The sequence below is a fragment of the Mchenga conophoros genome, linkage group LG14 (genome assembly GCF_057382185.1).
Source record: "Mchenga conophoros isolate Kocher_MC1m ecotype Shallow Benthic linkage group LG14, M_conophoros_male_GT1.1, whole genome shotgun sequence".
NCBI classification, from domain to species: Eukaryota; Metazoa; Chordata; class Actinopteri; order Cichliformes; family Cichlidae; genus Mchenga; species Mchenga conophoros.
In genome coordinates, this window is record NC_140539.1 from 22,091,947 (window position 1) to 22,118,548 (window position 26,602).

Consider the following 26,602-nt stretch of genomic DNA (forward strand, 5'->3'; position numbering starts at 1 on the left):
ACGTTTCTTATAAACAGCACAAACAAACCTAAAAAACATGCAGCATGAATAATTTCTTTGGTGAGTGATGCTGTGAGTTGCTCTGTATTATTTATGTGATTTCATCAAAGCTATGTAGGTGGTATTCAGTATGTGTCAAATGAAGCTTGCAGGTGAGGCCTAAAATCAAGTGACTGGCAACATAGTACCCTAAAAAAAGTTTAAAAAAAAAAGTAGGCTCGAAGGGAAACTGTGGAGCGAGAGGGCGTGAATTGGGCTGAGATAATTGGCACCTTTGGGTCGTACACAACTCCACAATTAGTCATATTTCAACACACATCGACTGTATTTTAGAGTCTAAAATGTGGCAATAAAATATCACTCAATCTGGATGATGGGCAGAGAGGACAACTTAAATATCTGCACAGAGCTTCATGAAACAACAGGAATAATTCAGGGATAGGTGTCGCAGAAGCCTTTGATTTACAACTATGTATAACTTCTTTAATGTGCTTTGATGTGAGAATATTTAAAAACTAAGCAGACTTAGAAGTTAGGAAAAATGTCATCATGTCATGTTATTCATTAGCTGACTTTGTGAGAAAGTTTGGATTTGCATTCTTGACCATAGTTATTGAAATATGAACTTAATTCAGTATGTTACTGTCCTTGTGCATGAAGTGTATTTAATGTGCAGTAATGTTGCAAATAAATAGATAAATAAAAACTGTATTATAGCAGATATTTTTACATCTTTCATACCAAAATCCAACTCATGATCACTTTTACAGCCCTTACCAGGCTCATTTGGTTTATTTTTTTTAAACTTTTCTCTAAAAAAATCTACATAAAGTTAGTAGACTGCTTGTTTTTGCCATCTAAAAGTAAAAGGGCCGAGCCTTCAGCTTTCAGGCCTGTCTTCTGTGGAACCAGCTTCCAGTTTGGATTTGAGAAGCAGACACCCAAAGCACCACGTTAACTACTTTCAAGATCAGTCTGAAAATGTCTGTTTTGATAAAACATATGTTAGAGCTGGATCAGGTGACCCTGAATCCTCTCTTAGTTACACCGCAGAAGTTAGGTTGCTGGAGGTTTCCCATGATGCACTGTTTCTTTTTCACTCACTTTGTGTTTATACATTTACTCTGTAATTAATCATTAGTTATCATTAATCTCTTGGTCTCTTCCACAGTGTGTCTTATCTTGTCTTCCTTCCCACACTTATTAAAGCAGATGGCCGCCCCTCCCTGACCCTGATTCTTCCTGGATCAGGTTTCTTCCTGTTAAAAGGGAGTTTGAGTTTTTCCTTCCCACTATCATAAAATATTTGCTCCTAGGAGGTCATCTGATTGTTGGGATTTTCTCTGTATCATTGAAGCACTTTTAACTTACAATGCAAAAGCGCATTGCTGTTGTTGTTGTTGTTGTGATTTGGTGCTATATATGTAAACAATTAGGAAAAAGACTGGACACTTCATACCCCTATATGAATTTATTTGATTAAAATTGTTAGGAAAACACAGAAAATTTCACTTTGGTGTTTTTTATTTTTCCTACTCCAGAATTTAGGGAAAAAAGAAAACATTTTTATTTTGGTTAAAAAAAAATTATTGGTAAACTACTTCAAAATGAATCTTAAAATAATGCTTTAAGCTTGCCTTTGGAGAAATTGTACGTTCAAAATGATCGACACTATGAAAATGACTAGGGCCAGCAACATAAAGTCCATAAATATACAAAAACATTAGCAGGTCCCGCTCTTTAACCTCCAGTGCAGAAGTCAAAGTTCAAGATATGTCACCTTGATGCCTAATTTTAGTCCAGAGTGTAACGAAGCAGTGTAACGAAGCAGATCTGTCATCTTCGGAACATAGTGCTGGATGTCTTCACTGGAGCCTCACTCACACTTTTTTAAGTCTGTCCTGAATGTGATCATAAAAGATGATCCCTGGAATGAAATAATGGCTGTAATTAGGTAGAGAGAGGCAGATGGACCTAAAGGGCCAAAATGGAAACTAAAAACTAGATTTTAACAAGAACTCGTTAGTAACTCATTCTGGATAGCAATCACCCACCACAGAAAAAGTCAGTCGGATAGAAGTTGTCTTAGAGCTTTGAGTGAGAAATTGACTTCCCTTTGTGGAAAGTCAAAACTTACTCAGAGTCTTTGTTCTTTTTCTGTGAAAAAGCTCAATGTGAGATGAAGAAAAAGAAGTTTAAAGTTTCAGCTCATGAACAGAAACTGTTCTTTGTTGTCACTGTGAAAGAAACAAATAGATGAGCAACAATTTCAACAGTTTAGTTTCATCATCTGAGCCATGGAAAAATATATTTATATGCAAGCCTTAAATTTAAATGGACTATTTTATTAATTTAAAATGTTTTTCTTCCTGCTCAGTTTAAAAATAAATTGTAATCTGTTCTAATACTGTTCAGCCAAGAGCTTCACACTTTTTCACACATCAAGTGCTTGCTGAATCCAAAGTGATGAAAATGTTGCACATTTCTAAAGGTCACCTTTTACAGATCGAGTTCAGTTTACAGACAAGTTGTGGAGAGAGGCAGAGACAGAGAGCACTCATGAAACTAACACTGAACTAAAGCACAATCAAGGACTCGGTTACTCACACACACACCACTGTACTCACTCACTGCAGAGCTTACTTCTTCTTCCCGCCTAATGACATATTTTCAGTTTTTTTCTTCTGTGCCTCATTGAACAAAAGACACACCTTTATGTTAGCATTTAGTTCTTTAGTGTGTGTATGAATGTAGGCTTACTGCAGGCATTTGTGTGTGTGTGTGTGTAACTGAGGCAACAGCCGTGTGAAACACATTGCATAACTGATAACTGTCAGTGATTGGTAATTCCCATGGAAAGCTTAAATGGCACTGTGGACGTCAACATGAATTTGTTTACCAGTTTTCATTTTTTTCGTGCGAGAGGAATATCTCATATTTTGATATTCCTACCAATTTCCCCAGCTCTAATTTGTTATGGCAACATTAGTTAATTTTAATTGCTTGACAAGTACATGCTCAACTGGTAATGTTCCCAGTCTTGCACGCTGCATCACGCTGCACTCACAATATGAAGTTTTGCTTATAAAAAAATGATATCAATACAAGACTCAGCAACTTCTCTGTTGATTTCCTCAACAGTCTACATGTAGATACTAATGCAAAGGCTAAATACTGCTGCAGACAATAGACAATATAGACAAAAATTATTTGATTTGACTTGCCTGTGAGGGCTGAAATGAAGAAATACACACACTGGCTACTTTGGTGGGTACACCTGTTCAACTGCTCATTACCACAAATATCTAATCTGCCAATCAGAGGGCTGTAACACAATACATTTAGGCATGTAGATGCAGTGAAAATTACATTCTGAAGTTTAAACCAACCATCACAATAAGTAACAACGGTGATTTATGTGAATTTGAATGTGTCACTGTTGTTGGTGTCAGACCAGCCTGAGTATCTGAGAAGTGTGTCATGAATATGCACATGAAAAAAAGAAATGTCATAAGATGTTATAAGAATTGTTTCCAGTACCTTGTTGAATGTAAGGCAGTTCTACAGGCAAAGGAGGCTCAACCTGGTACTAGCAGAGTATACCTAATAAAGTGGCCACTGAGTGTAGTATGGCATTGTTTTGTATGGTTTCAAAAATAATAAACCATATAAGGTTTTCTAAAGTATAAGGTGAGCTTTCAGGTAGGCAGGTGCAACGAGCTAACAGAGGCAAGCTAACTGTGTCTGTATGCTAGCTGTAATAAATTTACTGAAAAGAAGAACATTTAATTACCTATCTAACTTTAAACTAGAAAGAAAATTAGATTACTTTCCCAAACCACAACTTTCATTGTCCCCACTGTTATAAACTGTTGATTCCATTCACTATCGTGATAAACACACAAAATAGCCACATTAGCTAGCTGCTACATTAATGTCAGGTCAGAGAAAGAGCTAGATAGATAAGAGTAGGGATAGAATAGGTGTTTACCTCTGTCATAGCATCATCAATCTGCTTCAGTTCCTCATAGTGGTCACGAGAGTCTCTCAAAGGCTGAACCATTAGTTCTTCAATCTGAGGGAAAAGCTAGTGGAAAATACCACAGTATAAATTTAACATAATCTGTTTACAGTACTATGCAAAATAGCCAGCTGTTATTTCTTTATAATTTGCTTCCTAGGTGCCAAATTTTCTTGCGATTTTTGTAAGTGATCTTGAGCAATAGAAACTGGACAAGTGGAGGACAAAAGAAGTGACAGGCCTAACAAACTTCAGAAGATGAATAGTATCTGAATGCCAAGACCTAAGAGATATGTCTGGTTCCTCAACTGATTGATCTACGGTTGAATGAAACCTCATCATACTTTTGCACAGTACTGTACATCTGCACATAGTTGGAAAGACAGAGTTATACCTTCATGACAGTCTCAAACATTGGAATAAGGACAAACTTGATGAATCCAATTTGAGCTGTGGGTTTGGTAACTTTATCCCTGTCCATGAAGGGAGCGACGGGGAGACCCTCAGATTTCTCCCTGTCACTCTGGAAAACAAATTTGTCAAAGTATTGTTATTAAGTTCAGTGTATTCAGTCTTTGCTTTAATTTGGCATTATTAGATCACAGATTTACTGATGAACATCAGTGCTTTGGTTGGCGTCACCTGCATAAAGTACTCCTCAAGTAGACAGTCCACCCACGGTTCAGCAACCTCAGTTGGCCTCACCTCATTGGAAATATCACAGCACTTGATCAAAAGCATCTTCAGCTGAAAAAACAAACATACACTTGTAGAAACACATGCACAACACACACAAACTGAGAATAAAAGTAAAATGCTAACTTTTGTCTTTCAGCATTCACTGTATTTCTGTAACCAATTTCCCAATTACACTAACACAACCAGTTTCACTTCTGCAAAGTACAGCACAATCGATGAGTCTGTTTGTTCTGAGGTCACATCTGTTAAGCACAGTAAAAGAAACAGCCTATGTCAAGCAGAGTTGCAACATGACCTCCATGATGCACAGGCTACGTACGCATGTCACATGCTCTTCATTGGTGAAGTCAAAGTTGTCCACTTTTTGCTTAAAAGCCTCTAGTATCTCTCCGTGTCTAGCCATATCGGTGGCCAGAATGAGGGCGATAATTGCCTGGAAGCATAAGAGCAAAGTCAAAGTAAACTTGACATCTGCTTATACATGAAACATGAAAATACGTGGCAAGTTTGTAGGAATTGAAATGAAATGGCATGCTTGTCATAAATATATATTTGTACTAGTAATAGTTTTGAATGCCCGTCTAACCTTTCGGATCTGTTTGAATGCTTCGGGATCTACATTCGCAAAGATATTGCACTCGGGAAGAGAGAGGATCTGGAAAGCTACGGCACAGTGATGGTTCTCCAGCGGAGAGATGTCGTTGTAGCGTACTGCCAGCTCTGTGCGTGCATTGATTTGGTACCTGATAGATGGAAGACATTGTTGAATGGATGGACTCAAGATGGATGGATAGGATATTCTCATGAAGTTTCTCTGATAAGAGATATTCTCGCCTGCCTGAAATCCACAGCCCAAAACAAATACGATAAAAATGAATTGCCATGTTTACATAACCGAGTTCTCTCCATGCAGAACTAGTTTCACAGTCCATCAACAAGTGTTGTGCAGATGATGTCAAAATATACCGGGGGTCAACAGGTATGTGCAGCTCTATCAATCAACACCCCCTACAGAGAGAATAGCGAATCTTACGTGTTGTTGTAGCCCGGGTGGTCCAGGTCGTGACACACTGCAGCTGTCATTAAAATGCCCATATCTGTGAGCGTCAACTTCTCCTGGTCAGCAGTGTAAATGAAAGAGCTTGTTACAAAATGTAAATGATCATTATCATAAAAAGGATCTTTATTTTGCAAAAATGGCATAAATGCTGGAAAAGTCAGATAAATTATACACTTGAAATGCATGAGCGCGTATACACATCCACACCCGCAAACTACACCATACCTGCAGATTGCAGAGATGAATCATGCCATACATCATCTGACTAACACAGAAGCAGTGACGAAAGTTGTGGAAAGGGTTGTTACGGTAGTTCTCCTGAACTGCCAGCTGAAAGGCAGAAAATTATTCATTCATTGGGCTCACTGCAGAGTCTTGAATTAAAAGCATTTTATAGGTTGTGCCCTTTAAAAATTCTTTTTCAATCTGTGTCTGAACTCTCTGCATTATTTAGTATAACCCAGTATACCCCTGCTGTCCTTTATTACCAGCCAGCGTTTCAGGGTGATGGGGTTCATGTTAAATTCCTTCACCAGTCCCAAGTCATGGTACATGTACTCCAAACAGCTCAGCATCTACAGCAATAAGAAAAGAGAAAAGAAGTCAAACATCAGTCATTTGGATGACACAGTGAAAATGGTTGAAGGAAACTGACAAACCTCGTTGTGTTCCCAGTGCCATACATCGAACGTTGGCTTCTTCAGCGCCTCAATAGTCTCCTGAGAGAGCGTGTACTGCAACGGCCAAGCAAGTAAAGCCATCAGATCATCAAAGACCTATTATATCTTAAGAAGGGTGCTTTGTCCAACAGCAAAGAAAACATTTATCATAGATTAGACACCTTTGGGTAACTGGGGACATCTCGTCTTGGAGTGACCTTCTTCCCATCATCAGAGAAGTTGTACTTACATGGACAATTTACCCTGAGATAAGAAGGAAAACAATTTGAGACATATTCCCTTTTTTCTTTTACTAACTAACTTTTGATATAACTTTTGAAATTGTAGAGGCTTTATATCAGACTTCACCTGCCACCACCTCTTGAAGTCATTTCGTCTCGAAGCTTCTTCAGTTCATTTTTACACTTCTCAATCTCCACTACTTTCAAGCCCTCCACTGAAACAAGAAGAGTAATATTTTCTTAAGGAATGTGTTCCCTCTGGAATATTGCAGGTTATAGTCAATCCAAATGATGTTTCCTTTCAGATCCTCTCAGCTGTATCTTCCTTTAACACACAAAATCTTTGCTTGATTGTCTACTTGTTCCTTTGACTGTCAAGTACCTACATGATCAGGAGTTGAGCAACCAAACTTGGCACACGAGTACATCTTAGGCTCCTTAAGGTTCTTATCTATGTCGGATATTTTGATTTTATCAGGTTGCCTAGCAACCACCTAGGAACATGCTAAAATGATCTGCTAAAGCACAAACACCTATTGAAAGCATTATATGACATTTATTTCAGAACAATAATAATTACATCATAACAACTTGAATCATACATGATATAATGTCTTCATGTTGACTAGCAATTTTACCTTTAAGTACTTACAACACCTTATAAAAGCATTTTATCGTTTTAATTTCATAGCCAAAAGCATACATACAGCGATACTATAACATTAACGTATTACTAGTTGTATTAAATAGACCACTCACACTCTACCCTCTTTTCCAACATGGCTATCCTGTTGGTGACCTCAGTCTTTAACTCATTGATGCGAAAGGCTCTGTGAGGGAAAGGCAAATGACGATATGAGAATTTTATGGAGAATGTCAGGTGGTGCAATCGAACGAAAAAATAAAGAAAACAAGCCAACATCAGCTGACGACGCAGCCTATATATGCATCCTGTCGGCAAATCAGTATATAGAGCACATTGTTTAAGCTGCTTTAGTGTGCCTACAGTTTGCATATCTACAATCTGCTTTGCAACCAGCCTCCACCCTATTTCTTCCTCCTCATGCAATTTCTGACTATCAGTGTGATATCTGCTGTCACCGATGCCTGCTTTGTTATGCACCATGGATCTTGCTGCTGATTTGTGTGCATAATTACTGGAACTGACAATATTGTTTTGACTATATTGGTCCTGACTAAACTGTATTTTTCTTTTTACTAACTGACTGAACTTGCCTCTAAGGCCTGAGCATTTGTCAGTGAAATACCGCGGTGTCAGATATGTGTGTTAGGTATGGGCAGTAATCTGATTAGTTTTTTCAAGTAACGGAGTTTGACTCCGTCAGTAATCATTAATTAGTAATTACTTTTTTCAAGTAACTTGACCAACACTGGTTAGGTACGTGTGAAAGAATAAAAGATGAAGACATTACCTGCTGAACTGCTCAGCGACTTGGGACAGCACGTTCTGAAACATGTCCTCCTTCTCTGCAAACATCAGTATAGTCTCAATAAGCAATTATGTTGTCATATTTGGGTATTGATTACTTTCTGTTACAGTGATTACTTTGAAAAACATGTGATGTTTCAATGTACATTACACCGAGCTGTTGAAACACTTTACCTCCGAGCTGAGGAGTAGACAGTGGAACAACTTTGTACAAAGAGCTGTGAGGAAATCAGATGTACAATTATTATTATTTCTTTTCCTCAAGGTTTTAAAGTCTTTTTCAATTTTAGAAACACTGCTTCATGCAAATTTGAGAAGCAACTGTTATCTGGTTATTATTGAAAGCTTCTTTGCAGCTAGTTAGATCTGATGATGATAATGATCGTGATTACTCTGCTACTTTCCCGAAAGTAATTATATCCCAATGTCTAACAATGCTTTGATCCCAATGCCTAACAATACTTTAACAATACTTTGGAGAGTTGGTAGGCATGGTTGGATCGATGGAGACCAAGGCACCCTCTTGATCCACCATCATAATGGCAGTGTTCCTGTCGCAAGATGAGGAAAAGAAAGAGAGAGTTAAAACATCTGCCCTTAACTTTTTATAATTTACATACTTAATTGTTTATTATCCTCCTGCTATAAAACAAGGAAACACAATTTTAAAATTTGCCAAAACCATGTTTAAATCTCAAAATGATGTAATCTATTAGGCAAGTAACAAGCCTATTCCATGTTTTTATATCCAAATTTGATCCATCACTCTAGACTGTTTTTTTCTGCTTTTTTGTAAACAATACATTTGAAAATTCATGGATAACAATAATCAAATTTTGCATTATGAATATAATTTAGATTAAAGAGTCTGGTATATATTGATGGCTTAAGCATTACAGAAATATAAAAATGAATTTGATAATGGTCACTTCTTACATTGGGTGAAGCTCTTGTAAGCTTGCTAAGCACTGTATATGTATAAAATCTTTTAAAAATTAAGCTTTATTTATTTATTTATTTATTTTTGTGTGTCAGTTGTGGAAATAAGTTTAACCTTGAACCTTTTGTAAGACACACATACTAATTGTATTAATATTTCTGTTATTTGCTGTTAAAAAGCACAATTGTGACATAATTTGACAGGCATGTTCCTGGGTCTTTGACCCAGTTTTTACATTTATTTTGGTCTTGTTTATTTAAGAGATTTTAATATTCTAGTTCTTCATTAGTCTTGAGTTTTGTTTTCTCTGGTGCATCTCAGTTTGTTATTTCTAGTTCGTGGTTCTTGTTTTGTTACATTAAGTTCCCTTTCAAGTCCAGTCTGTTGCCGGTCTCGTCTCCGTCTTGTCATCAGTGTCTCCTGCTGTAGTCTGTTTAGTCTCCGTGTTTTATTATCCTTTGTTTCGCTTTTTATGTTTCAGTGTCTGTCTGGTCTCTCTGTCTCCTAACTGGTTTCCTTATCCTTTCATGGTAACTTTTCAGTGGGCCAGTCCCTGTGTTAAGTTCATGTATCTCAGTCTAGGTCTCAGTGTGTGTTATTTCCTGTTTTATTTTGATAGTCTCCTGCCTCCTTTGTATTGTGTTCTGGTCTCATTAGTCTCTGATTAGTGTCAGCTGTGTTCCCGCCTGTGGCCTTTTCCCTAGTTGTCCTCTGTGTGTATATTTTGTCTGAGTATCCCTGTGTGTGTGTGTTTTCCCTGTGTTGAATTAAATGTGGATTATTTCCTGCTTAGCAACTTTCAGTGTGTTCTGAGAGAGCTCAGCAATAAAGCTGTTTTTGAATTCAACCTGTGTAACTTTAGTAAGACTAAACAACAAACCTGGGAATGTTAGATGATGAACACAGAAGTTCCTTGATGTCACATGGGCTGCAATGCTGGCTGAACACCACCTGTGATGTAAACACAGCTCCTGCTTTGGTTTATTTTTTCAGATACACATCTTATTCTCATATTCAGATATAGATCAAATAAATTAGTTGTCAGTTACAGTCATGTAAAATGAGTCTTCTCAAAAGCAAACATTAAAAAAAGTGCTGCCATTTTTGTATCAGGTACACATTCACACAAACAGTTGAAGCTTGAGGCTTTAGAGTGTCTGTGTCATCACCTGGGAACATAAGGTAAGAGTCAATTATTTTTAATAGTTAAATAAGTCAAAAACACCAGGGAACAATAAAAAAAATAATTTGTTCATTAAAAAGGTGGATAAAGTTTGGTTTTATTGATCTCAAATTGCAGAAATAAATTTGCTAAGTTCATGAAACTTAAGCGTAAAATACAAGCACCAAGTTTATAAAATCTGCTTAGAGACTTGGTGGTCAAAAGTGTGTGCATCTATCCATGTAATCTCAAGTGAGCAGATGTAGCAGACAAACAACAGCCTCAGGCTGTGTGTTTGGGGCTTTTGAATAGACATGTCATCGCCAGAAGAACTCTACATCACCAGATCAGCAAATCTCAGTGTGTGTACTGAAAGCATTAGCCATGGCAGCTGCTGTTGTTATGATTAAGAATCTGAAGAAAATCTGTGCTTTTTTTTCCCGTTTCTACATCGCCCTCCATTATTAACTCAATTCCTGCTTATTGAAATGTTAATGTAATTGAATAGATAGATAGATGTAAATCTATATTGTGTTCTGTGTACAACATCAAACATTAACGAAGGTTTGTGAGAGCTTCACAAACAGGTGTTTGGGTCTGTCATTAACACCTGTGAAGCAAACTGATGAGCACCACTCTCTAATTTTAGCTCCTCCTCAGCTGAAGTGTATCCACTGGGAATTTGCTTGTAGGAAAGCCTAGGAGGTGAATTATAAATGGAATCATTTAACTGCAATAGTTATCGATTGCTGTTTTAACAATTAAACCTATTATGAAATTCTAATTATTATCCTAAAATCGATAGAATAATAAAAAACTGAGTCACTGAAACGGGGTAAAGGTTTTGAGTTAAACCAATGAAAAATGGATCCGTAATATTGATAATGCAAATATTTAAAATTAGACTCACCTTCTGCACCTTTCCATCCACATCCAGGTAAATAGTTTTGGGGGCATAGGAGGAAGAGCTGGAACCCATATTGGCCTCCCTCTCCTCTCTTACACACCCACAGATATTCTGTGTTGGAGTCCTGACAAACCTGGGAACCACCAGGGTATTTCTGCAGAGCTTATAAAAGCATGATAGTTACCAAAAAACAAGTTTTACAGCAAAAAAAACAAAACAAACAAAAAAAAAATGGTCACAACAGAACAGTACTGATGCAAAATATCACTATGAAAAACATAAAATTGTGTATAAAACAAAAATGAACACACAGTCAAATAGTTTCTTAAATTATCTTCCAATAAAACAGAAACATTTAACATTAAAACAGTTGCAATAACTAAAAGCGTCGTCACATCTTTTGAACTCACAGCGTTAGTGAAGCTTCCCGTGCGGAGGCTGGAAGTAATGACCCAGGTGCTGAGGATGCAGCTGACTCACATGCAGATGCACGCGCACATGCTCAGACACAATCGATGCACATGCAAAAGGGAAAGCTACGAGGAGGAGAGAGAGGCTGGGAGCGACGAAGCTGGTGAGGAAGGGTACATGTCAGGGAGCTGGAGGGGTATGGAGTAATATGAAGATAACTGGTACTTGTATTGGTTGCCATGGAACTTAAGTGGCGTGGAGCTTTTAGGGGCTTTTACCTGAACCTCTTATCTACAACGTCCAATCCCCTGAAAATTATAGGAAAACACAAACACAAAAGCATCATCAGATACTGAAGATAATTTATTTATGCCACTCCTGTCTGAAAAATTACATTACAGTTGCAATAACAACAGCGGTTGTTATTGGGCCAAAAGGCACACAGGGCTCAAACAACACTCTGATTAGGGACTCAGGGTTACGTGGAAAATCCTAGAAAAGTATATCTTATCAAGGGGACTAAATGTCCAACAAAGGAGGGGTGTATTTTCAAATGACCTTGTTCTTTGAGTCGGCCAGTGAGCTTGTTTGTGCTGTGTTAGTGAATATGTGTGAGCGTGTGTGTTCCTCCTCTCAGTCGGCTCATCTTCTTTATTTTTAATGGCAGGTCCTGCAGAGGGTTTGGTCAGATGAGTTCAGAAGGGCACTTGGGAAGATTTCAAGGCACATTTATTTTTCTTAGCAACACTAAAATACTACAAAACAATGATTTCATACATTTTTGTTACACATTTAGGCCATGTAAAAGATTGACTGACCAGGCTTGATGCATTTCATGTAGTGCATTTCTGATTTAAGTTTTGATGTTGTTGTAGTTTGTTTATCTATACTGCATAAGTAGATTTTCACTGCAAATGCTCCAAGGTGAAAAACCTCAGAAAGAGAAGCAGATATAGCCCTGAAGGACAAAGTAGTTAAAATCAAAACGGCTCTGTTGTAAAGAAGAACAGATGCATTAATTATCAAACATGTTAAACATGCATTTTAATCCAGCAGTATCAAAAGTATTACTGAGGCCCAAAGAGCTGCAGGATATATTCTAGGGCTTATGAGTGGAGGAATGACACATAAATAAATAAATAAAGCTCTGTCGCATCTTTTAAATTCTTGTCTTATCTTTTCTGATCTCTTTTTGTATACTTTTAGATAACAGGGACTCTTTGGGTCACAGAAACTCTGCAATGTTAAAGGGGAAAGTGGTTCACAGAAGCCAGAACAGATTGTATGGATTTATTTTCTAAATTTGCTGGGAAACGCTCTCTTAATCTTTAGCAAAATATTTCATGAGCCTCTCCAAAATAAATATAGTTAAGAATGTGCACCACTGTTGTGTGGACTTGGACTGAAGTAAGCCAAGCCATTATGTTTGCTTCATTTGTCATAAAATAATCTTCATCTGGGCATAAAACTGCTTGTTAGTCAATTGTCCGATTACTTTTGAGCATCTGAAAATGGGGGGCTGTGTATAATGGCTTTAAATCCATTCATCCATCCATCCATCCATCCAGGGTCATGGGGGGGCTGAAGCCCAGCAGCCATAGTATGAGAGGCAATGTACACCCTGGACAGGTCGCCAGGCTGTCACATGTCTGACTTTAAATCCTAAACAGTGAATGCAAGAAAATGAAATAAAATCAAATGGTGTTAAACCCCTTAAATTTAAACTGAAAGTGAGCACTTCAGTCCCACCGTGCTTATTATTTAAAATCCACCGTGGTCCCGTACAGACACAAAACTATAAAAACTGTCTTTATCCAAGAAATTATGGATCAAACTGTGTAAATGAAAATTTTATAAAATGCTATGAGACCTGTAACTGCTGATTTTCAGTCCAGTTCTTCTGTAATTTGGCAAACTCAACCTTTTCAACCTTCCTCACTTAAGAATGTCAATGTAAAATCGATTCTTTGCTTCTTTTTTTGTCCCTTGAGTTAGATGTCTTTTTTAGATTTAAAGGTGTCTTGAATCATTCATAGGTCCGTGTTAACTGACTAAAAAAAAAACAATGTCCAACCTTTGAAAGACCTTCTGAATTTTGCACAGTTGTGTATATTGAAGCCAAAGTCAGTACTTCACTAGATCTTTGCCTATTCAGAAAAAAAGCTGGATAAGAACTTTCCAATAGTAAAATGTCACCTTCCTCCACAGGGAATTTCACACTGACTGCTTGGTGTGAAGAAAGGTGCTAAAAAAAAAGAGGCTCCGTCAGGCAGCAGGAGGTGGTCGTTCAATAAAATGGGAAAACTTCACACATCCTCTCTATTCAGTTACTGCAGATACAAACACACACATGCTTTCTGCACACAGACGGGTTGCTGTTCCCCAGAGGTTAATTACTGCTCTGACTTCTAAGCTCTTCTGTAACCACTGGAGAACAGGTGGAAGATGATGGGACAGACTGTGCTACTAATAATCAATATGTGATATCAAAGTACACAGCTGAATAAAAACGGCCTGTTCTCACTACCAAAGGATATTTCATTTTCCACTTACTGTAACACACATGTGATTATGCACATGTATTCTTCTCGCTGCGTAATCCCATGATGCATGTGTATTCATGAGCCTGCCTGCTAAGTGATAAATGGTGTTTCAAACAGAACAAAGACCACGAAGCCCAGATCAAAACAGGCGGCCCCTGATTCGCTTATGCAACCGTAATACTCACACCTTCAGTGAGGGAAGGTACAGTTCAAAAGCAATCAGTAAAATCATGCAGATTTTCATGACAAAAGATGTCCAGCTGGACCTCTGAAGGGAACACATTATCTTGATAATAGTGATAAACCGGGATACTTTGTTTGCATGTGTTTGTAGACACTTTCACAAGCTCACATCCGCTTATTCTGTGTGTGCGAGTCTCATCACCAGGATCAAAAATTCATTTTCTCCTTTCAGACCTTTTTACCTTTATAAGTAAATCTTGCAAAGTGCATCTAACTAAAAGCATCATCACATCTGTTGAACTCACAGCGTTGGTGAAGCTTCCCGTGGCTATTCTGTACATGTATGTTGCATGCCTGTCTGTAATGCAGCCTTCACCTATTCAAAGTGAGAGTCAAAGGGTAAATATGATACAAATGGTTCAAGGAAAATATGATTTATGTTACATAAATCAAAAGTTCCTTTTTGAAATAGCTCATTTTAAAGTCAGTTAGCTCATATTATTCATACCTGAAGCAGATATAGTTATGGGTTAAACAAAGGCCGCTGTCACTGTACCACCTGCACTTGCCAATATTAGGCAAAACAAAGGGGCAAAATAGTCTTCATGAGTTTGTCAAACAAACAAACAAACAAAAAACCCACAAAGATAAAAAAAAGCAAACTATCATGAAAAACAGATCATATAAAATACAGTTAGATGTAAATCTGTACTATTTAAATTGTTTCCTGCCAGAGTGCATAAAACTCAAGTATTCAAGGAAATGTTTGAGTGACACCTAATGGAGCAGACAAGTATTGCACTTAATATTCAGAACGGTACATCGAGTTCAGCTACCTTACAAAGACAAAGAGGAAGGTGTGTCTTTATTTCTTCTGTGCCGTGTGTAGCCAGCATAACAATAAAGTGTTTATGTAGATATCAGGCAAGACATAAAAGAAGAGTGAACATCTGTAGCAGTTATGATTTTGATAGAAATAAAAGGATCGCTTGATGACAAACTACAAATTATTTAAATAATTTTTATTACCTTAGTTACACAGTGACCTAATGTGGCATAAGGATACAGGGTGTGCTTTTAACTGACTAAAGAAAAATAACAACAAACAAAAACTGTACAGTCACATCTTAAACTTCCCAATAATAACTCAACAAGGAGCAAAATATATATCAGACCCAGAAACTCTTTAATGTCTCAGCATCATATACATTATATACTACATGCTGGTGGACAGGATATAACTTTTCCTGTGAGAGGATATATTTTGAAAGGACCAGAGAAACACTGTGCATAGCCACAGAGAAATAGATGATAAATAATGGAAGACAGAAAGTTAGCTGAAAGTGAACTCATCTATTACCCTAGTGCATCAGATCCATTATTCTCATGGCCGAACACAACCAACAAACTATACATGTACATCACATAACATGAGTAGCTGTCAGTGCTGTGGTGGGGTGTGAGTCTGATCGCTGGTGTCTGCACATTCCACCTCCACAGGCAGGTGGCCGGTTGGGATGCCTACAGGAGGACGGACCTTTCTCACAGGACTGAAACTGCGTGGAGATGAGCCCGGGGAGTGAGCAGGGGAGCGGACAGGGCGTAGGGAGGAACCTGGAAGGGGTTGTGGAAGTGGTTGTGCGAGTGGAGAGGAGCTGCGAGGGTATCTGCGTGGGGTGGACCAGATTGGTCGATCAGTTCTGTGGGAGGAAGGAGGCGGGACTGAAGCGTAGGTAGCGGGGAGACTCGTTTCTGATTGGCTCATAGCATTGCCAGAGCATTCTTCCAGTCGCTCCAGGCTCTCCTGAAATAAGATGATGACACATGTGTGACAGCTGTGGGCTTTCATCGGTGATTCTCATGTAATCAAGACATAGTTTGTAGCAGAACATCAGCTGGACTATGTTCATAGTCGTGACTGTACGAGGTTGTAATTATTATTAACCAACTGACAGTTTAGTAGCAGAGCTGCTGGAAAGGTTTTTCCCCAGATGAAAGAAGGACTTACATCTTCATTGAGAACGTAAAGAGGCATAGGACTCCTTCGACCAAGTGTAGATGGTTTGGGTACAACATCAACTGTAAAAGATGTATGAGTATTATTATGCAGTCCCAGTTTTTTTTAGCTTTAACTTCGTAATATGCAATGTTAATCCTGACTGTTACAATTTAAATATTAGCCTACAGTGTGATGCAAACATCATGAAAGTGCTGTACACAATTAATAGACTGCGAACTATAACTGCTGCTCACCATCATGGCCATTTTCACTTTGCTCCACATACATGGGAGCTCTTTGGGGGACAGGTCTGTGCTTCTTCCTAAAGCAAAAATAAATCAACAAAACAAAACAAGAAAACAATCAACTGATTTAAAAGACGCCTTTATATATACTGCAGATCACAGTTTTGTACTATTTTCCCACCAAATGTCTAGAGACTGTGGAGCTGCTTGAGATTCTAGCCACATGTTCAAGTGCACTATCAAAGCCAATGAGAGAAAGAGGGGGGGGGGGGGGAAAGAAAGAAGGAGAGGAAGAAACAGAGCAGCAGGGGAAAGAAAAAAGACTGGGAGGGGGGGAACAAAAAGAAAAGGTCTCACTTGGAAGGTTTCCAGCAGGCACACACTGTCACCAGGGTGATCAGGAGGAATATGCCCCCAGTGGACAGGATGATGTATAGCGAGCTCCGTCCTAAACCAAGGTGATACAGAGGCAGAGAAGAAAGCCAGAAAGAAAATAAGAGGAAAGAAGGAAAGAGCTTAAAACACACATGCACACACTTAAATCCTTGTGCACTTGTAAAACTATACAAAGAGTAGTAATATAATCTAAAAATGCTACATTAGTTCCTGATCTTCCCCCAGTGAACATAAAACATTTCTAACACGTCACAAATCTGTAAACATCTGTAAATTACAAGTAACACTATAAGGCATGCTCCACTTTCACTCGTCATGCAGCTCTGAGCCTGTTTGTAGCTATCGATCCATCCTCCACCGAAGGTCGCCAACGTGTTTTTCTACAGGTGGCTTATACAGGACCCTCCATCTGCCTTTAGGGGTAAGGTCTGAAGCAAAAACCTGCATTTTCCTCGACTCTCTAACACCAGCCAGAGAGCACATATTCAGCACCTTTACACAACTTTGATACAGATACTTCTTCCCACATGGAGTGAGAACACCTGATGCAGGTGTTCTCAAAGAAAGAAGCGGTTCACACTCCTCACACCAACTATCAAAAGCTGGGGTGACTGAAAGTCTTGGAAATATGTACTCATAATTCCACTGGTCAGCTAGAGCACGGTTTTCAGCAAACACTCTCAGCGGCACAGGTAAGGGACTCCCTGACTTCTTCCAGAATCCTTTTTAAGATTCTAACGGACTTGATGTTGGTAACGTTGCACATCCTTTCCAATGCATCCATAAAGAAGCTTCTGAGCAGTTTGCAATCTGAATGCAGCAGTCTTGGCCAGTCTTGTGTCAAAGGGGGTCCTTGTCCTTCCTTTGACACAGAAAGAGTAAAGAGGTGCCTTTAGCCAGTGCCGCCTAGAACAGAAGAAATTCACAATAAGATGCTGGACATCTTCAGTGAGCCCAGCAGGTGAGGCCATCACGAAGCCTGTGCCACAAGGATGAGGCAACCAGATTGTTGGCAACCAGTGCTCTTTCTGTGTCGGACAGCCGGAGTAGCAGTCATTTCCATTTAGACAACCTTTCTCCTGCACCCCGTTCCAGTTCTGTTTCTGAAAATGTTCATTACCTATAAATGCTTTAATAAGAATAAAGATGTAAACTTTATTGATCTCTGCATTAAACCCATTCACTCAGTGAAGCAGTGGGCAGCCACCAATCCAGCACCCGGGGAGCAGTGTACAGGGACGGTGCCTTGCTCAGGGGTACCTCAGGTAGCCATTTAGTGGATTCGAACCACCGACCTTCCAAGCATGGGGGGGACCACTCTACCTACCGAGTTATCCCTGCCCCACCATTCCTATTACATTCCTTCCCAAGCATAAATTTCCTGGCAGGGTTGGAATGTCAACTGTACACCATTTACCCACCAATAAAGTAAAACCATTTACTCTAGCTTTCACAATCCCCACATTTAGGTCATATGTCTTGCAGACATTAAATATATCTCTCATAATAAATACATTTTCTAACATAGATCTGGCTGGGACACAATATGACTTATCTTCCGGAACTTAAAAGTCTGTTAGATAACACCTTTGAAATTTTTTTTATATTCGATGCATAAAAGAGTCAGTGTTCTCCACAAAACAGCAACGGTAGTCTCTACTGAATCTGCTGGATTCATTGTGACTTGCTGACCTCTCCAAGTGAAAAAGAATGTTGTTGGTACATCCATGTCCTTAAGCTTGGTAAAGCGAGCTTGAATTAGAGCCCCTTTAGTGCTCTCCTGAAGAAAATAACTTAATTCCATCTTTTTATGATACAATAAATCCTGCTGACTATTCTGACTGACTGATTGGAAACACTGTTCTTCCTGTTGCTGTTTCTGAATTACCCTCCTAATGTTATCAGTAGATCTATAAGTGTATCGCTGACAGATATCTTTGATTTGAGCTCTCCCTTCCTCCCACCGTGTAATTAGAGATTGAAACCCATTTTTCTTTGATCTCCAGAGATCATGATGATAACACCTTGAATTTCTGCTTTTACTTGTAAAATTCTACCATTAATATGTTCTGTACTTGCCAAAAAGCTGTATGTCCAAAGTGGGCCAAAAATAAAATACCGACCCCTTCGCAGAAATTTGTTCCATAGTTAAAAATACATTGCTGTGCCCAGCAGAAACTCCACTCCACTCTATTTCCATAAAATTATCACTGTGGGTTTCTTGTAGAAAAAATAAATCTAGCATCTTTTGTCTTCAAGTTCTGTAATCAAAGCTCTATTCTGTGCATCCCTCCCCCAAATTTATATTTAAAGAGGTCACCTCAATTTAGCAATTGAGAAAAGGAAGAAAAGCAGACACGAAAAAACTGAAAATAAGAAACATTAGTGAAGTCTAACTATCTTGAAATTATTCTAAAGGCGTTTAAGTTTGGAGTCCCTACACCCTAAACTCACAGTTTTGAATCTGAGGCACTTAAGCTCCTGTGCCAGTGCTTCATTAGATAGAAGGGGTGGAACTTCTGACGATGTAATCCAGGTGGATGGTATAGCAATCATGAGCTCATGATTTATTGAAATGAGTGAGTTGATTAACCAACTCAGGTTGCTTAACAAAAACAACTCCCTTATTTATACAGGAAGTGTATGCAATATTTCCATGCCCCACTTCGTCTCAAACTGCCAACAGCAACTGCTCCACTGTGATGCTGGGCTGTGGCACCGCTCTCACTCTCTCAAAAAGCGACAGCGTCCAAAGAGAAGTCACAACTAAAAAAGCCACAAAATGAAAACAATTGTTTACGAATATAACCACAAAAAAGAATATGAATATGGCAAAAAGTGTAGATTGAGTGTGCTGGCATGAATAGTTGCATTGAAGTAGCTCATTACGGTTATCCCTTTCAAACTCTGTACTATGAAACTATGCAAGCAGAGGAAACAGAGTCGTTTGAAAGCCTAAAGCTGTCTCCTCGTGCAGAACATCACAGTACAGCAATAATGAAGTCAGGATTACTGAGGTCCACTGAAGCACAGCGTCCTCCCACCTGCCTGTGTTTTTTCCTTCTCCCTCCTCATAAATAACCGTCCATTCATTGGATTAGACTGCCTCTCCCTCTCTTGCTCCCTCTCAGCCTGACATGCGGCTCTTCACTGGCGCCCAGTAACAGGCACTCTGAGCCAACTCTGTTACAATCACAGCCTGGATTTGCACTTGTTGTAAACAACATTGTTTGAGAGGCCAGCATGTTTGTGTATGGGTCAGCATGAGATGATAATTGCTCCTGCTAGCTCCTACAGATGGAGGGTTTGTGAATAATGAGAAGAAATTTACTGTGCATAGTTACCTTAACATATAAAGCTATCATTCAAATTAATTTAAAGGATTTTTAAAGATTATGCTGCCCTGCAGTAAGTAGAATTTACACTGATTCCAGTTTAACCAGCTACAACATAAATGCAGTTTACAGGCTATTTGTTTTACAGGCTACATTTACGTTTACAGGCTTTTTCACTGTTAGTCCAATTCTCTGACCTGGCCTGAATGTTATTTTCTTCTTCTTTTTCTTTTAAGCCACTTAACACTGATCTCTGAATCAATCGATCAATCAATCAACCACAGTTGTATATACACATAACAGACGACATAGCAAGGAACCAATTTTAAAGTGCATCTTTAGGTATTTAGGTACTAACTTTAGGTTACTAGCCGGTCACAAAAACACATCATTTGTTCCTATATTTTTTGCCAAATTTATGAAAATACCAAAGATTACGCAGTCCGACTGCCATTAAATAAAATTTTTGCACCAATAAGGTAATTCCTAGAGCTATGAGCTGAACAAACAAACAATCTACAGCAGATGAACAGTATCTGAAAGTCACATCTTTAAGAAATTAAAAAACATCCAGAAAAGACCTGACACAGGACCTAACAGATGCATCTAACCCTTCAGCTGATCCATCTACTGTTCACTGAAGTCTCATCAGAAATGAGTCGCAGGGAAAGGGTGGCTGTCATGAAGCCAAATTTCACATCTTTGGCTCAGTATCTACAGAAGGAGTCAGCAGAGAGGTACAACTGTGAGTTTCTAGAGTAATCTTATTGAGGTTATTATTGTTATTGTGGGATCATCTTGACAGGGAACTCAACAGAAGGTCGCCAACATTCAAGAGCTTTGAATGTCCACGAAGAAGCCTGGAGAACTATTCCTGAAGACTAATTAAAGAAATGACAAGATACCAAATTTTGACTGCCAAGCTTTTTCAAGATTAAAACATTCAAGATTCAAAGATTTTTATTAATAATTTTTGACATGTACACAACATACAGGAGAATCAAAATACTGTCTCTCTCTCTCAATTTACTGTAGAGAAGATTTAAGAAAGATGAAGGACGCTCTAGGGAACAGAGAAATTTAAACCTATGTGTAGTGCAGTAGTGCGTGATATAAATAAAATAAATATATCCGCTTGTGACTAGGACAGCACTGCAAATGATCAACAACAGCCTGTATGACGGTGGTGCAGATGGTTGCAGTAGAATTAGAAATGTACTGTTTTTGCCTTATATTCTGCACTTTTGTGTTTGGACATATTTTAAGAAATCGTTGATTTCTCCTTCTATTAGCAAAATATAGAGAAATGGTACTTTTGCACATTACTGCATGTACCGGTATATACTTGTGTCTTAATGCAAAATCTTTACACTGCCATACTGCTGCATAGATAATACTTCTTAATGCTTCTTCCAGCTCTGTTCAACTATTATTAAATGTTATCACCCATATCCCCACCCCCCTCTCTTTTATGTAAACACGTGTCTTTTGAGTTCCTACCAGCGTAACTTGCCACCTACTGTAGACAGTGAGCCTGACAGGACTGCTCTTCGTGTTGCTGATGGGGTTCTCCACTGTGCAGGCGTAAATGTCATCATCTGACATCAGAACCCGTGAAATGGTCAGCACCTTTTGGTCATGCGAAAGCAGCAGACGCGAGTCATTCGTCAGCACTTTGCCTCCCTTCAGCCAACTGTAGACAGGCTTTGTGCCATTATCGTGGGAACAGTGGAGGTTGAAGTGCTCGCTGTACTCCAGGACAGAAGATGCCATCATCTGGATGTAAGGCTTGGATATAGGAACTGGGAAGAAGGACAGGGCAGAAGATACAGAGGTGAATGAGATTGAAATGACGTTCTCTGGACAGGAAATTTCATTTTCAACCTGTATTAAATTTTATAGGTCCTAACTCATCTTCCAGTGCTCTGCTCTTGTTGCTCAGATGTTTTGAAACACGAGTAAACTTGGCTATAGAAACGAGAGTAACTCTGCTTACCGTCCACTGTGAGCTGAATGTAGCGCTCTCCAGTGAAGGTGTCATCTGTGATGGAGATTTCCACTTCGTACACCCCTTCATCCGACAGCTGCAGGTTGTGAAGCAGCAGCGAGCCATTCTCAAACACCAGGATGCGGTTGCGATACTCGGGCCTCAGGTTTCCAATGATGTCCGTCCCTATGGACTGCACGACAGTGATCGGTTTCACTTTGTCCTTCTTTAGCTGCCACTTAACAACAGGCTTGTCTGTGCTGCTGCTCGAGTAGCTGACTGACAAAAGGGCTTCTTTGCCCACCGTTCCTCTCACCACCTGGGTTTGGCTTGTGACATTCACTCCTGACACCTCACCTGTTATAAAAAAAAAAAAAGGGGGGGAAAGACACAATGGTGAGGTCTTAAACTGATGAGCAAATATAGAGGTGTGTAAAGACAGTGTGAGGCAATGATGCTCTGCCAGTGATTGGAAATACATGTGGAAATTATGCAAAACAAGCTAACAAATGAAAAAAAAAATGCACTAAATGATACTACTAGGCAAATGCAAATAGTCACATGCAATACACAGTTACAGTGCAACACAGGTATTTTACTCAAATGTTTTCCTTTGATTCATTTTGAATCTTTATCTTTATCCCTGTTCAGTTCATTTATATTGCTAGAAATACATGATGAAAAAAATGACAAACCAAAAAGGTGTAGGCTGAAGCCACAGCTTTTATATAAATTATGATGCAAGGAATTATTTCCGACAAAAGAAGAACAAGAAAGAAAATTTAGACCATTCATCACAAATGTAGCTACAGATGAATGCTTCCTCTTCCTCTCTAGAGCAGGGATGTGAAACTTATTCTCCACTGTGGGCCACATACACCATCACTTTATTCTCAAGTCAGCTGGACCAGCAAAACTCCTCATTCTGTCATTGTAAAGAAGATTTAACTACACATTTAATCCATAAAATATTTTAATATTATAAAAACAAGTGCAGTTTAACCAGCACAGCTCTTTTTCCACATTATGTAGAAATGCTTTTGTAGTAAAAGAAAGATATCTGTCACATTTGAGGCTTGAAGTAAGTCATAAATGTTCAAAATGACAGAAACAGTAATGGCAGCTCATTGCCCAGAGCCCCAGACTACCCTGGAAGTATAAAACAGAAAGATTTTGTTAAGTCATATAAAAGATTTCTGCTTTTTCCTTTTTTTCGTATTGTAAAAAATCCTGTGTAAAAATGTTTTTGCACACTATGTTACGTATTTACCTTGGAAAAGCTCTTTATCAGTACCTAAAGCTGTAAAACCTATTAAATTACAGGGAGTGCCATGTAGCAATGTCCACTTTGCCAGAAATCAAACCAAGAACTCACAGCTGTTGGCATTTGCGCCTATGTGGTATACTCCAAAGCTGCTCTCCTACTGGATCACCCTGATATTTTATACATATGTATTTGAGTTAAAATTTTACCTGCAAATGCAAATCTGCCAAATATTGTAAAACCTGCAGTTCTTAAAGTGAAGTAGTTTAAAGTGTCTAAGAGCATCTATTTGTACTGGGAACTTTTGTGATCACTGCAGTTGTGTTACGCCGTTAGAATACAAGAGGAGATTGTAAGTATTTAAATGCATTTGACCTAAATGTGCAGAGGCCGCCTTGAAATAGAGATAGCAAGTGCTTTTCTCTCGAGTGTCGAAACCCTTTTTGCTCTTTTATGTGAAAAAGAATCGCTTTTACATGACCGATGACTTAAATGTGGGCAATAAATCCTTTAATAACATTTCTGACATGTTTTTTTTTAACTTTCACTTTTTTCTTCTCTCTCTTAACGATCAAAAGGTTGGCACATTTTAGTTTTACTGAATACACACATGCTGGTTTTACTTCAGTGTTCATGTCTTGATTACTACCCTGTTTCTGTGAACCCCACCCTCCTTCTCAAGAATTCCTCATAATCTCCTGGAGTGAACAAGTAATACACTAATTTTGATTTGTGCACCCCAGCTATCCTCCACCCCCACAGGGACATTGGAATAAGGAAATATAGCGTGAGCCACATTTCAGCTTTTTTAAGAAACCCTGTCTTGGAAACCAAACATAGCAAAGCCATTATGTCCACAGTGGAGTTCCTGTAAATCAGCTGTAGCTGGACACATGCAGGTCTGAACAGTGGCTTCGGGCCCATGAGGGGCATCCTACTGTTCTGGCTCAGTGATGGAGAGATCAACCTATGAGAGCAACAGAGAAGAGAGAGGGGAAAAGAGGGAGAGAGAGAGAGCGACCATTCTTGCAGAAAGGCAGTTAGCAAGGCATCGCCTCATTGCCGTGGTAACCATTTGGTCTGCCTGACAGGGGTTGCCAAGGCAATAAGACAAAGGGCATGATTGTTGAGACTAGTTTCCTCCCTTGAAAAGAGTGAGGGAGGGTTAGAGAGAGAAATTCTTTGTCAGTGGTGAAGTTGGAGATGGACACAGGATTCAGTGATTCCACCAAACTCGCCTGCTTTGGGTAAACTGGTACAGCTGAGAAATCAATCCAAACCTTTTAAAACCAAACTCACCGTACTGTAAACTTTTGACACTTGGTCATCATTTCCTCATCTGAAACTACCCACACACTCAGGAGAAGGCCCTGCCCAGTTCAACAGCTCTCCACAAAACTCTTTATCATCACACTTAACCTAGACATCCCCTCCTCGCACGCCTCTCCATGCTCCTTTGAGCTTTAAATGGGAGCCCAATAACGAGCACCACCCTAGAACAAATCCATTGTGCTGCCAACCTCACAAAGTGCAAGGACAAAAATAAAAGCATCAGCGTCTAAATTAACTGGGATTAACTTTGCTTCAAAAAGAGTCGGTGTGAAAGACTTGGATCTTGGTTTTAAAGGCTATCAAATAATATAAATCTGAAATAAAGATGTGAACTAAATGATAATTATTGTGAATTGGCACACTCAGGCTGTTATTTGCATTCATTTTACTATTTACATTCCTTCAGCAAAGCAGCCTGCAGATCATTACCCTCTTTTTTCTGTTAATAGTCAAACAAAGACTTGGACTTACCTGAAAGGACAAAGACGAGGAGGCCAAGGAGCTTCAGCAGAGGAGGAATGTCAGCGAAACTGCCGTCTCTAGAGGAGGGTTTCCTCTCCACCTTCATCTTGTGTCCTGGGCAGAGTCTTTCTCCCACTTAGTGAGCATGGTTTATCCACCCTGGGCACGTCTCTGCCGCTCAACACTATCCACCGCCTGCCTGCCTGCAACACTGGCCTCTGCCTGGTCACACTGAGCCCCACTCTCCACACAGCACCCCACTCACTGCCAACAACAGCCAACTGTGTGTATGTGTGTGTTTGCATGTGTGTGTTCATGACACATAGTTTAGACGAGCTCCCCTCTTCCCTTTCAAAAAGTAGTTAACAGAAACTCTCTGCTTTTAGTAGATCGTCTGCTATTTTCTAAAAGTTTTTATATTCTTTTAACTACACAAAAAGCAATTCAATGTCGAGTTCAGCTACTTTGGAAAGAAATTCACGCTGGAAAGGACTACTTAATTCAGCCAGAAGCATTTCTGAGCTTTAAGTAGGTTCCTTAGAGCTTCCGGAATCTACTTAAAGCTCGGAAATGTCTGAGTTTGAAAAACAACTCATTTCCCCCCCTCTTTGGCCTATTTTTGTGGCATTGTTCAAACTCCTCTCTGGACTGGAGTCTCACAGTAAACACACAATTTGCTGCTTGACCACCAAACCAATCACACGGAGCCTTTTAGGTATTTTGCTTCTGGTTTTTACGCACTACTGTGTCAGGTGCACGATGCTATGTACAAGACATTCATAGTAATAGCAGCAAACGAAGAGCAAGTATAGAGAGGTTTTGTACCTGCTTTGTCCTCTAGGTGGAGTCAAAACTGCACCAGAGTAGCAAAGTGACATATGAGAAGAAGTCAGGAGCCGGAGGCAAAGCTTAGAGAGAAGATAACTAAATTATTGGAAGTGATGCTAAACTTTTCATAAATCCAAATGCATGTGAAAATCAAAATGGGAATCTTACATGTGAGGTAAAAAGTACATGTGACAATGCAACAAAAGTCAAAATTCAATAGTTCTGTTGCTTTAGATCCTTCCTCTGACTGCCAGTTTGCATGGAGCTCTAATATCAGTTGGGAAGTTTGGCAGTCACTTTTTATTACAGCAGACACGCTGCCATGTGTGAAATCCCCGTATGTTTGATCAGTCTGTTTTCTGTTTTTTTTTCTTTATTTGTTTGTGTGCACTGATGAGTCAGTTGCATTATAAATCATCTCTCCCACCTTCTAAAAGTCTTTTGTCAGGAGTTTTTTTTGGAGCATTTTGTTTGACA

The 26,602-nt window shown here is 39.1% G+C and overlaps 2 protein-coding genes across 4 annotated transcripts; both read right to left on the bottom strand.

Moving 5' to 3' along the window:
• Window positions 1–1,490: 1,490 nt before the first annotated feature.
• pde9ac (phosphodiesterase 9ac) lies at window positions 1,491–11,571 on the bottom strand. 3 transcript variants are annotated; one of them, XM_085243386.1, is made up of 19 exons: window positions 11,551–11,571; window positions 11,144–11,302; window positions 9,952–10,022; window positions 8,605–8,682; window positions 8,306–8,349; window positions 8,115–8,169; window positions 7,441–7,511; window positions 6,809–6,896; window positions 6,622–6,703; window positions 6,440–6,514; window positions 6,269–6,355; window positions 6,006–6,110; window positions 5,754–5,836; window positions 5,307–5,463; window positions 5,040–5,153; window positions 4,664–4,768; window positions 4,416–4,544; window positions 3,992–4,087; window positions 1,491–1,927 (listed from the first exon to the last, which is right to left on the bottom strand). In XM_085243386.1, exons 2-19 carry the CDS (start codon window positions 11,210–11,212, stop codon window positions 1,877–1,879), a joined length of 1,560 nt encoding a protein of 519 aa, XP_085099512.1. In that variant the 5' UTR covers window positions 11,213–11,302; window positions 11,551–11,571; the 3' UTR covers window positions 1,491–1,876. The 3 variants fall into 3 exon arrangements, with proteins under 3 accessions (XP_085099512.1, XP_085099510.1, XP_085099509.1); XM_085243384.1 differs by having other exon boundaries at window positions 1,491–2,690; XM_085243383.1 differs by lacking the exon at window positions 1,491–1,927 and having other exon boundaries at window positions 2,723–4,087.
• Window positions 11,572–15,284: 3,713 nt separating this feature from the next.
• Window positions 15,285–25,825, bottom strand: hepacama (hepatic and glial cell adhesion molecule a). The gene is made up of 7 exons (XM_085243395.1): window positions 25,307–25,825; window positions 22,249–22,596; window positions 21,773–22,054; window positions 16,879–16,969; window positions 16,531–16,598; window positions 16,286–16,356; window positions 15,285–16,081 (listed from the first exon to the last, which is right to left on the bottom strand). The coding sequence occupies exons 1-7, from the start codon at window positions 25,401–25,403 to the stop codon at window positions 15,719–15,721; spliced, it is 1,320 nt and encodes a 439-aa protein (XP_085099521.1). The 5' UTR covers window positions 25,404–25,825; the 3' UTR covers window positions 15,285–15,718.
• Between the last annotated feature and the right edge of the window lie 777 nt (window positions 25,826–26,602).

Bases quoted from the DNA above. Each gene is read 5' to 3' on its own strand.
- pde9ac (XM_085243383.1), bottom strand. From the start codon at position 11,212: ATGGGTTCCAGCTCTTCCTCCTATGCCCCCAAAACTATTTACCTGGAT. The intron at 8,683-9,951 runs GTTTGTTGTTTA...ATCTTGCGACAG, and splicing joins TCATCATCTAACATTCCCAG to GAACACTGCCATTATGATGG. The intron at 6,111-6,268 runs GTAATAAAGGAC...TCTGCCTTTCAG, and splicing joins TCACCCTGAAACGCTGGCTG to CTGGCAGTTCAGGAGAACTA.
- hepacama (XM_085243395.1), bottom strand. From the start codon at position 25,403: ATGAAGGTGGAGAGGAAACCCTCCTCTAGAGACGGCAGTTTCGCTGAC. The intron at 22,597-25,306 runs GTAAGTCCAAGT...TTTTTATAACAG, and splicing joins CCTCGTCTTTGTCCTTTCAG to GTGAGGTGTCAGGAGTGAAT. The intron at 22,055-22,248 runs GTAAGCAGAGTT...CCTTCTTCCCAG, and splicing joins CATTCAGCTCACAGTGGACG to TTCCTATATCCAAGCCTTAC.